Here is a 12,146-nt window from a genome sequence, read left to right on the forward strand (position 1 = left end):
CGAAACGAGGCGACAGACGATAATCCACGCGAAACTATCGCGCACGGCGAACATTCCCTGCTTTCCTTTTTTCCCGCCCCCTGCCCCTGCCCCAAAAGTTCGCGCTCATCGACGAAAGGTCGTGCCCCATAAAATTTCCGGCGGTAGCAATCGAAAGGACCCTTCAGCCTAGGAACGAGCAGTTACCTGAGGCAGTTAAGTTAAATGCCTGTTAGCAGACGTTAACTGCCCGGCGCTATGGGTTCTATTCCGTCGACGATTGCAATTTTAATCGCCTCTTCATTATGATTAAATTTAAATCGACCATGTGCAGTCTAATAAAGCTCGTTCTGCCCAGGTGCGGCTTTCTCCCTCCCTCTCTCACTCTCTCACTCTCTCTCTCTCTCTCTCTCTCTCTCTCTCTCTCCCCCTCGAAACGGAAAATGTCTCCTGGGTGGATTAAAATACGCGTAATTAAAACCGTAAAGTGCCGATACGCCGCCCGAAATAAACTGTCGGCTTTGCAATAAATGTCCGGCTGAAAAAAGCTTTCGTCTCAAACTCGCGCTCGCACCGGACGATCTCGCGGATGATTGAACTTTATTTGAAGCGTCGAACGCGGCGAATTAATATTCGGGATATGATTGACGGTAAGGAATAACGCCGCTCCGGCGCATTCTAAAACCGTGCACAACCGTGTGCATGAAAAAAAGCCATTGACCCCGTGTGTCAGTACTGAATTCCCGGCGCGCTTGCGAGCGTTCGCGAGGCTGAGGCGGCAGAGCGGCGGCGGCGGCGGCGGTGTCTCGCGTTTGGTGTTTACCGCCGCGCGCGAAATAATGCATGGCCGAGCGACGCCTCCATTGAGGAATAGTTTCCGAAATATTATGGCAACTCTGATAAACGGACGCTCTGCTCCGCACGCGCAATTTCTGTCGATATTTTGTCGCGACTATTTTCATCCCTCTCGTGCCCGTTCTATTTTCCCCTCCCCTTCTTCTATTCTCTATCACTCGCTTGGAATTCAGCGTAAAGCGTGTCAGCGTTCTCGCTCCATCGCCGATAAATTTTGCAAAATCATCTTGATCGTTCGACAGTTTTTATTTGTCGTACATCAAATTATCCCCCGCCCCCGCCCCCCGCCCGTACCCCGTCTTTTTCTCTCTCTTCGTTCTCTTCGAAATTACACTCCACAATTCACCGAGCTCTTAAAATGATCGGCGTCGAAGCGTGTATCGCGAGTCTGTCATTACGCTCTTTCGCTCTTTCGCATGCGCATGCCGAACGTCAGCGGCAACCTCGCGGCTGCTTCGACGCAACAACGAAGGGGATGATCCGCGCGATGCGCCACATCGCCGTTGGTGCATCGCGATTACAAAGGGGAAGGTGCGCGCGGGTTATCCCTTTTTTTTGCACGTTCCCTTTTTTTATTCGAAAATAATAAAACTCGGTCTAATATAAAATTCATTATATCCATTACGGCTAATTAAGCGGAGTGAACGTTCACCAAAAGCTTGTGCATTTTTCAGCGATAAAGTCGGCGGCTCTTAATTATTTTATTTCGAGCGAACGCGGGGCCATTTGATACATAGCCGCTGTCACATCTGCTGAATTCGGCGATAGTCGCGCTATAGCCGCGAAACTTTGCAACACTGTGCGAGAAAGAGAGAAAGAGTCGACACCGCGTCTCCTTCGTCGCCTATCTCAAGCAATACGTATCGTCGCGCTAACGAGTTCGCAGCGCAACAATAATCGTATTAAGACGTTAATTAAATGTTACACATAATTCGAAATAGCTGCGTAATGCCACTTCGAAGTAATTGTTGTTTGCACAGCAGTTCTCACGATGCGTTATCGTGCAATTTAATAGTTGTTCATTAACGGGAATTAGAGATGGAACAGCAATTACGGCTCTCTTCGCGCAGCAACGGTAATAAACTACAAATCGATGGACCCCGGTCCCCCCCCCGGTCCCCCGTCACCCCCTCTTGACCCCATTACCCCACCCCCGCTTACCCACAGTAATATTTCATTATACTATTTCAAGTATTTTGTTGCTAATCACGGATGCTTCTCATTGTTACGCCGCGCAGCATTGTGCGCGATCCGGAAAAATGATGACTGATTAATCTCACCGTGTGGGACCGTTCTCGCTCTGTGCCGATTCGTACGCGAAATCCTACCAATCGCGCGCAGCGCGTACTCGCGGCACTGATGAATTTTGAGTGCGCCGAGAGTTAACGACAAAAAGCTTCCTTTCGTTTGGGAATTAATCGCCGCGCGCTCCATACGCACGATATCGCGGCGCACTGTGCGTGCGTACGTGCGCGCTTGCGTCCGTGCATGTGTGTGTGTGTGTGTGCGCGCGCGTATGTAAAAATACCTCTCGATTCTTTGTATAATAATAATAGAGTAATCGCGGAGTCGCACAAGCGCGCGCAACGCGTGCGCGTGTGTCGTTTTTCATGCTCCGAGGTATGTACGGAGCATGAAACGTGGAAAAGGTCAAAAACAAAAAAAAAGGGAAAACAAACGCGCGCGCTCTCTTTTCGAGACCGACACCGCCCTCGCCACGCGACCCTCGCCGAGCGTCCACGCGAAGGACCGCTCGATGAAATTTAAAGAGAGGCCCAGCACGCGCGTAAAGGATGATTGGATAAGCAATACCTATCGGGCGCGCCAAGCGGAACAATCGGCGTGTAACTATCGTGCACCTATCGCAGTTATCAGGGAGATAGAGGGCAGGGAAGAGCTCGCTATTACGCGCAACGCACTCGTAACGAGCAATTTTCTACCCATTAATGCAACGATTATACAACAGAGCTATTACATTTACCGTGTCAATGACGCGCACGGAGTGTCGCAACTTACGCCGGTCGCGTACAGCGCGGCGGCGGCGGCGGGGGGTGCCGCGCGTGCTGCAAAAACGCGCGTGCGGAGCGAGCTTTCAAATTGGATTTTTCACGAGAGAGAGAGAGAGAGAGAGAGAGAGAGGCGAATGATAACAATTCATCAGCGCCCACGATCCTCCGGATCGCGCGCAACGCGCGTCAGCATCGACGCGTCCACCCCGAGGAACGCTTGGAGGAAATTCCTCGACCCTTGAGCGATTCATAATTCAGCGGTGCACGTGCGACGTCTCGAATCTCTAAATATAAAAGTGGTGCCGTCTCGGCCGGAGAAAGTATCTCACGCGGACTCTGGGGTGCAGTGGGGCGGGGGGGGCGGGGGAGAGCAGAGAAAGGTGCGAACGCGCGATCGGGGTGTCCCAGCGGGAGACTGGTCATCGGCGGAGCCAATAGTCGATAAACCGACGACGCGTAATTAAAAAAAAAAGGGGGGAGACAAGCGCGGCAAGGACGAGCGAACGACGAAGTATTCGTTTAAGTCGTTCTCAAAATACGCGATGGATCCGCCATGGCAAGTCAAGAAACCTTTGATAGCGACGCTCGATAGTATAGCGCGATGCTAAGCGCCGGCGCCTTTCCCTCGCAGCCCCATTGGTGCCGAAGGCCCTCTCCACACGAGTGCCCGCCGCCGGGTTTCCTTGGAAACGCTTCGTTCACGCTGATGTCTACCCTCGCCCATGGAAAACCTCTTTCAATTAGGCAGCCTGCCGCCCGACAGACCTACGAATCCCAGTTCGCTTTCCCTCCTTTTTCCTGCTTTATCTCTTTTCCTTTCGCTTCTTCCCTCCGCACTCCCGCCTGCTCGACGCGAACCTTTGCCGACGTTCACCGTCGAACGAGGAACACGCACAAGACGGCCTCCGGCGGGGTGGCCCGAGGAAGGTGCCCGGGGTTGGGTGACTTTGAAACCACTAATTTGTTAAACACTTCCGGAAAGTGCGCGCCCGGGGTCAATGTGTCGCGTGCGCGCGCGATCTCGGCCGACGAAAGTCGCGGACTGGATCGGAGCGGGGCGTGAAAGTGACGCGAACACGTCGGGCTCAACTTCCGTCCGACTTTTGCAAATCGCCGCGCGTAAAAGCTGAAGGTCGTCGAAATCGCGGAGAAATATGTTCCATGTTGAAAAGGCAGGAGACACACATGAACTCGTCGCTGCGTCTTTCTCGCGACGCTAATTGACCATCCCGACGCGAAACCCGACGCGCGCTGCTTGTCTCTCGCGTTACGCGCTTCGGCGCGGCGGTTTGAACGAGACGCCGCAATAAACGTACATAAAGCATAACATTACAAAATAATGTGTAACATTAATATCGCACGGGGCAGTAATATTAATAGCGCGATGTAGCGAGCGTGAGACAAGCGAATAAATAACGTAACGGCGCGTCTCGTCGACCTTTAACCGGCTTACCCGGTTAGACCCGAGTCTGACTCGGGGTAAGATTTATTATTTCCAGGTCCGCCATTTTTGATCCGCCATTTTGAAGTTTGCAAGGACAATCTCAAATTTGAAATCAGCACGTTCGAAAAAAGTATTATGAAATATAAAAATAAATATTTTCCTCCGCAGAAAAAATTTAACCATTTTGATATTAATTTCTACCAGTAAACAGAACCACAAGAGGGTTAAAGGACACGTGACCACAGTCGCAAAGATACACCGTGAGGTATATATCGTAACTGCTGAGCGATCATAACAAACCTTGACGCGAAGGTAAGCGGATCGGGAGGCATCGCGCACGATTCTCCGCTCTTGCGAGTCAATCGTGCGAAAGGTTCGTTGTATTAAACTTTTTATGCTAAAAATTGCGCGTTACATATTTCGCGAGTGCGTGCCAGCGTCGTTCTAAGCAGCGGCAATATCCCGAGGTCTTGATGACTATTAAGATATTATGCTTTCATATCTTTCGGTTTTAAAGAAACGCACGCAGCTTCCGTGCGGCGACACTCATCTCTCACGACTGATCGGAAACTCGCTCTTTGTTCCAGATTCGACAGAGCTCGCGGCCACGCGATGGGTGCGGTTCTCGGGGGTGCAGTTCCGACGCAGGACGCGGATGTCGTACCGGAGGATCCGGTTCGGGCCGAGCAGGGTCGGCTTGAAAGTAGATTTACCACACTCTTGCCGCACTGTCGCGTTCAGCCCTTCGCGATCGGAAAATTGGGACATAGCTGTGGGGATAATATTTGTTGAATTGTGCGATCGCGAATGGTTAACTCGCGTGTGTCTATGCAAACTCTTTCGTGAAATCGACCGTGTAATTCTGATCAATGAAATTGTACTACAGATCTGTAGCTGAACGCGGCCGATCCTGAGTTCCTGATTTATCGGTGAGTCAGAAAAATGAAGATCGGTGAGTCACGAAATGAAAGACGTTAGGTTTGCAAGTGATAGGTGTTTATTAAATTTGTCGGAGTTAATTTACTTACAAAAAGAGGCTACGATGTGGGGGTCACTGTGTTTTTAATAAAATTTTAGGAGGTGATTCTACATTGAAAAAAAGTGTACACGTGTCCGAGCGTTTTGTCTGATGTTCATTCTGGACCGAGGAATAAAATATTTTTATTTTCTTGTAGTAACTTTGCAACTTAAATATAATGAAAAATCATATAAATTTTTCTATTTTTTACGTGAAAGTCAAGAAAAACATTTGAAAATCTATTAAAAGATGTCGACTGATTGATAATTTGTTTCGCATGTTGCAAAATTTGGACTGCTACAAGCTTTTGAATCTTTTTACGTCCAAGCTACAAAGCATTTGAACCCTATATCTGATAAAATAGGTAAGCAATTTAATTGTAAGTAAGTGATTTATAGCGTCTGGAGGTGCATACATATTCTACATTTTGTTCAAGTACTATCACAGTCTTTCTGTAGTTCATCATGTTGCACGTCATTGTCTTACCAATTGCTATTTCCTGATTTTTACAGATACATTTAAGCTCTCGATTTCATCTTATCTTCGTACTTGAATTTGGATTGAATTCGATTACACTTCAACTGAATTTGGTTTCGACTTGGCTCTAGATTTGACCTAATTTTAAATTTCATTTTGAATTCTGTTTTGAATTCGATCTCCCTTTGGATTTTAATTTGATTCTGAATTCGGCGGCCTTTTTGAATCTTGACTTGAATTTCACTTATTTACGTAGCTTATAATTTGTGTTTTTCATCATGTCTCAAAATCTCACGAACAGAATGAATAACGGTGTGATGAAACATAATGACATAGCAGACGTATTAAAAGTTTGTCGTGACATTTTATTGGAAAGAGGTGTTATCGCAATGTCTCACAGAGAAAATGTATCTCGCAGGTCGTATTTAATTGGCGAAAAAATAGCTCATTACGTTGAAAAACTTGTAGGAAACCCTCCTTCGTAAATTGTGTTTACTGTAATTCGTCACTATGCTTTGAATGCTTCTACATCATGTATTATCCTAAATGTTGCAAGATGTAGAAATGTATTAGATGTATTAGATGTATTAGATTTAAATTTTAAGAACCTACCAGTCCGAAGACATTTTCGTTAAATTTCTCAAAGATAGAGAAGGTTCTGACGTAGAGATACCTACGCATTAATCTTATGTTCAGAAAGATACCAATTCAGCATTATGAGGTGTTTTCAAATATGAGTGATTTCCCATTATAAACGACGACTGCCAGACATAATATTCTTCTTGTTCCATTTTAAGAAAAAAACTCAAATCATATAGAATGTAATGATATGATATGATTTCTCATTATATTTAAATTGCAAAGTTACTTTAAGGAAATAAAGTAAATAACGCTATTTCAAAAACCAAATATTTTATTTCCCGGTCCAGTATGAGCATTGGACAAAACGCTCGCACATGTGTACACTTTTTTTCGATGTAGAGTCACCTCCTAAAGTTTTACTAAAAACGGTGACCTCCATATCGTAGCTTCCTCTTGTTAGTCTTATAGATATTTTGCACAAAATACATGGCTCGAAACAATCAGGAGATAGCTTTTTTATAAATGCCTTATTTAGCAGGTATTGGGTGAGTGCAAAAGTTCGTGCGGAGTTTGTGAGTAAAAGTCACACAGTGATTAGGCAAACAAAAATCTTTATTCAATCAATGGTATATTCTCCATCGTTTTCTATAATCTTTTCCCAACGTTCTGGCAGCATACGGATGCCTCGATCATAAAAACTGCGCGGTTTAGATTCGAAGAACGAAGAGACGCCGTTTTTTAAGGCCTCCAAAGAGTCAAAGTTTTTTCCATTTAAATAATTTTGCAATGACCGGAACAAGTGATAGTCAGATGGTGCGATATCAGGAGAATAGTGGATGCGTTAAGACATCCCATTTCAGGCTCTTCAGTTTGCGCAGCGTCTTTTTCGAAACGTGTGGTCTGGCGTTGTCGTGATGAAAGACGACTCCCTTGCGATTTGACAAAATCGGACGTTTCTCTTTTATTTCTCGATTCAGATTGATTAATTGGCGACAGTATTTGTCCGAATCAATCGTTTCGCCAGCGGGGAGAAGCTCGAAATAGATTATGCCCTTGCAATCCCACCAAACAGAGAGCATCACCTTCATCGGGTGCAAACTGGCCTTTGGCATTGCGTCACCATGCTCACCTGATTGTTTCCATGTCCGTTTGCGCTGAACATTGTTGTAGAGGACCCATTTCTCATCGCCCGTCACTAGTCGATCCAAAAACGACTCGTTATTGAGCCGCCCGAGTAAAGAAACGGCTGCAGAAATTCGTTTGATTTTGTTCTTCTCGGTCAGCAAATGGGGCACCCATATATCGAGCTTCAAATCGAATCCCATCTTTTTTAAACACCGAAAAGCGGTTGATCGGTCAACGTTTAGTGCTGTAGCAACTTCTTCTGTTGAAATTCGCGGATTATTGAGCACTAAAGTACGCAAAACATCGTCATCAATGTCAGAAGGTCGACCAGAGCGTGGCTCGTCTTCAAGGTTAAATTCTCCGCGCCGAAATTTAGCAAACCATTATTCCACAGTTCGTTTAGCTGGTGCTTCATCCTGATAAACATCCTGAATGTTTTTTACGGCTGCGGCAACGTTTATTCCCTTCCGAAACTCGTAAAGCATAACATGCCGTAAATGCACCTTATCGATACTCATTTTTAAAGTGATATTTCTCGAAGCAGTTTGTATGAAAACAAATGATTTTTTTTTTAATAACAGCTGAAGGCGTCACCTTTCCAACGTTATATAATATGTAGATGGAAGTATTAATGACAACACTTTACGACGCTTATAACTCCATCTATTGAAACTCCGCACGAACTTTTGCACTCACCCAATACAAGAATTGTACGTTTAATGTATTTTTAATCTTTTAATATTAAACAAGAGTGCATATAAAAGTTGTGAATAAGTATTATCTCTGATATAAGACGTAAAAGATATTTTTGATGAAATTATTTACATAACGCGTACCCCGGATTGTCTCAAGCGATGTAAAAATGTGCATCAATATTGCGTCGCTAAACTCAAAAATCATGCGTAAATCACGCGCAGATTTCACGATACCGTTGCGATCATCAATTTTCAGAATTTTTTTATACGCGACGGACTATAGAGTCGTTTTGATTGACGTCCTCATTAAATTCGAGATGTACATTCGTTTTTCGAAATATTAGGATCATTTATACACAATGGATTATAAAGTCATCTTAGTTGACGTCATCGCTAAATTCAATACGTACATTAGTTTTTTTTTTTTTAAATTGGGAATCACGGGACGAAAACTTTGTTTTGTCCGTGGGACGCGAGATATTTTTTCCAGTTCCCATTGATACACAAGCCGAAACTATGAATCTAAGTTTATATTCACGACAGCTTTGATAATCTAACATTCTAATCAACATTCTATTCTAATAATTCGTTAACCTTTTTTTTCACTTCTGTTTATTTCCTTTTTTGCTATATTTGCCTCTGTTTACTTTCTGATATCTCGCGATTTTCCGTTGATCTTGCAAGTTTAAAGGAAATTGAAAGTTAGAACGAAAAAAAAGCATAATCTGCGGTTCGCGATTCGCGACTCGCGAGTGTATTGTTCGAGCGCCGGAGTTTACCATATACTCTTCGTTAAATCGTTAAGCGCCGTCGAAGTTATCGCGAGCGGTCGCGAGTGCGATGCAGCGCAGTGCAGTGAAATGAAGCGAAGCGAAGTGCAATCGACGTGGAATAACGGCCGAATGCTGAGGAGGCCGGACGAATGCGGAGTGATACGAGCGGGACGCAACGGAGAATTTCACCGGTGGACCTGGACGTCGTTGAATATCAACGTGCGATGAACGTGAGTGACCAACTTCAACGCTCACGAAGCGTCATCCTCCATAGTGCATGTGTACACGTAAATCGCATTGATCTCCGGCGACATAGAGTAAGGGCAATTGTTATAACGCTGTTTGAGTTCACAAAGACTCGCATAATTTCACATCCTAGCCCGAAGCGTAATATCTCAACAGCATGTTTTTGCGCTTGATCAACGTCGGTCGAACTTAGACGCGAGTCGGATAATTTGCTTGTGACAGCGGAAATTTATCATCGGTCATTCAACAGAAACCCAATAAAGCACAATTTTCCTCGCGTGTTTAATCATAAATTTAAGAAAGACGAGTGTCTAGTCTGATTTAGTTTTTTTGAGAGTAACACGATATAGTCACGTATCAGTGTTTGGAAAAGATTTTAGACATGCTAGCGAAAAGGGGTAATCAATAAGTAACAAAGGTCGTAAATTAAAATTTACGTATCTACAGTCTCTGGCGTCAGACGACCGATCTTAGAAGCTTTTTTCACCGTGTGCTAAAGGTATCTCCACGAGAATAAATCTTAGAGAAATCTCGTAGAGAATATCTTCTCTACGATCCTACCTATCGGGATAACTATTCCCACCGTCAGCGCGATATGCCATTTTATTGTACGCAGAGCGAAGAACAAGGGGGCATGCATATATATATATATATACGTATGTATAAATAAATATACAATATACATATATATATATATGTATATCTGATAACTCACATGTGCGAATTTATACACGAACGTGCGCGAAAGGGACGGAGCAGCGTGGCTGCTTGATATGCGGCACAACGCCCGGCTTGACTGACGCCTCAGAGTTGCGAATAAAATTTTCATGAATTTCTATTAACTCCGTTTTTCTGGACGTGCCCCGGAGACTTAAAAAAGTTCTGTCAGCTGACGTCCCGCGGAGAGGGAAAGCCGTTTCCTCTCGTTTTTTCCAGAGCGTTGGATCAAGCTCGCGATGGGGTTGAAGCGATCGTTAAACGAATCGGTGATTCATCAAATGGGATCGTTTCGTTCGCGCGAGATATCTGATTCCGCGAAGAAAATGTCTGATAAAATAGTTCGATTATTAAAGCGAACGAATATCAATAGAAGTGTTGAACTATACCAAACGGTAAAGTCGCTGAATCTTTACACGACTGGAACAGATACGCGAAAATTTTTGTTTCGTTCGAGGAGATATCGTAAATTTCGATCGACTCCGTATTTAGCTAAACTGCGGAAATGAAGAGTGTATTCTTGCTTCGAAAAACACATTATCCTCGTTAAGAAGTAACGCGGAAGGCGCACTCGATATGCGATGCTTTTTAATCTGATTTGACGTTTATGAGCGAGCCGTCTATTTTTAATGCTCCTCGCTAATGTGTTTGCCACTATTTTCGGTCCTTTGCATTTCGTCCTGTTAATATAATACCGCAGGACTATTAGCCATTCCTCTGCGAATTTAACTCGCGGGATTCAATCCCGTGAGCTTCATTAGAAGTCGAATGATAACAAGTTTGGTCTATCGTACAGGCAAAAAAGGCGGAAGGGAAGGGAAGATCGTGGCATATCGCGGCGGAGGAGGGGAAGCAGCGGAAACCGCGTTCGAGACTTCCCGATCTTCGATCCCGAAATTCCTGACGGTAGACACAGGAATTGCGAGCTTGCAGAAAGTTTGCGCGGTCGTCTCACAACCCACCACCAAAATTCGGAACCCCGCAGAGCGAGGGCTTAGCCGCTGCTCCAAGTTTCACTTTAATCCCAAAAAGCCACAGTAGGCCGGCACAATTGATTCCGCCGGAGTTCCGCTATACTGTCTGGGTATGCGTTCCGAGGATACCCGCGAGGTCACCGCGACAATTTATGTGCTACCTTGTAACCCCTTACCGTTTCGTATCGCTCAGTTACGCGAAACGCGAGTGTCGGTAAACTTTCGCGCATCAAACGCCGTACGTCACATCGGCGCGAGAGCTTTACAAAATCGCCGTGGCTACAAAAGCTCACAACGTCGCGCAACTCTTCTCTCATTTGCTCATCGCTTTTGCACCGCTCTTAACACCGCCTTGAAACTCGCGTAATATTTCAATCAACATCGTGCAATCGTAACGTCGTAACGTCAGGGTGCGACAAACAGTCAAGCCGTTTACGTAAGTAAATCAATCGTCGCGGCGAGCGCGTGCGTCATAAATGGTGAAATTCTGCAGTTCTCTAGGAAAAAAAAAAAAGCAACAATGAATTCCCGGTTCGCAAGAAAGTTGAATCACGCGGTGTTGTCTTTCCGCGATTCGAGAGAATACGCCGAGCGGACGCGTACGTCGGGAACGTCACGCGCGCGGCCGCGGATTACCGCTCCATTTTAATACGTGCAACGTCTGCATATAGAAATTCGCGTAATTCCGGCACGACGACGGTAAACGCGCGGTCACGCGATAAGCTCTGCCGCATGCTGGATTAATCATTTCGTGCCGACGGGTGGGCAACGTGGGAAGGCGGGGGGAGACTGAGCAACACAGAGGGGGGGACTATATCATTCCGACCACACCTACCTGAACGCGACTTTCCGTGAGGCCGATCCTTAGAGCGATTTCCTCTCTTAGGAAGATGTCCGGATAGTGAGTTTTGCCGAAACACCTTTCCAGCTCGTTGAGCTGTGCCGGTGTGAACCGCGTCCGATGTCGCTTTTGCTTCGCAGGCTTGTCATCACCTTGCCCGATCACCGCTGCGCTCCCTAGAACGCGCAACAACCGTCGGATAACGTAAACGAAATAACATTGCAATTGCAAAGATCGACCTTCTGCGACATACGTTATCCTTTAATCCGCAATGTTAAGGGGCTATTGGTTAAAAGACACGATTGTTATTATCTTACTGTTATATTAATATGTATTATCGCACAAAGTATTTTCCATCGCTCTAAGTGTTCAACAATCAAGATTATCCACGTGCAAAGTTCAGTCATTGCG

The 12,146-nt window shown here is 45.4% G+C and overlaps 1 protein-coding gene across 1 annotated transcript in view; it reads right to left on the reverse strand.

The window, feature by feature from the left end:
* The window catches only part of otp (orthopedia homeobox), a 37,146-nt gene that overhangs the window by 18,301 nt on the left and 6,699 nt on the right, over nucleotides 1-12,146 (reverse strand). Inside the window, exon 3 of the mRNA XM_011154540.3 lies at nucleotides 11,730-11,911. Coding sequence (XP_011152842.2) covers nucleotides 11,730-11,911 — 182 coding nt within the window. The remainder of the gene's footprint in view (nucleotides 1-11,729; nucleotides 11,912-12,146) is intronic.

The sequence above is a fragment of the Harpegnathos saltator genome, unplaced genomic scaffold (assembly GCF_003227715.2).
Source record: "Harpegnathos saltator strain DR-91 unplaced genomic scaffold, Hsal_v8.6 scaffold275, whole genome shotgun sequence".
NCBI lineage: Eukaryota > Metazoa > Arthropoda > Insecta > Hymenoptera > Formicidae > Harpegnathos > Harpegnathos saltator.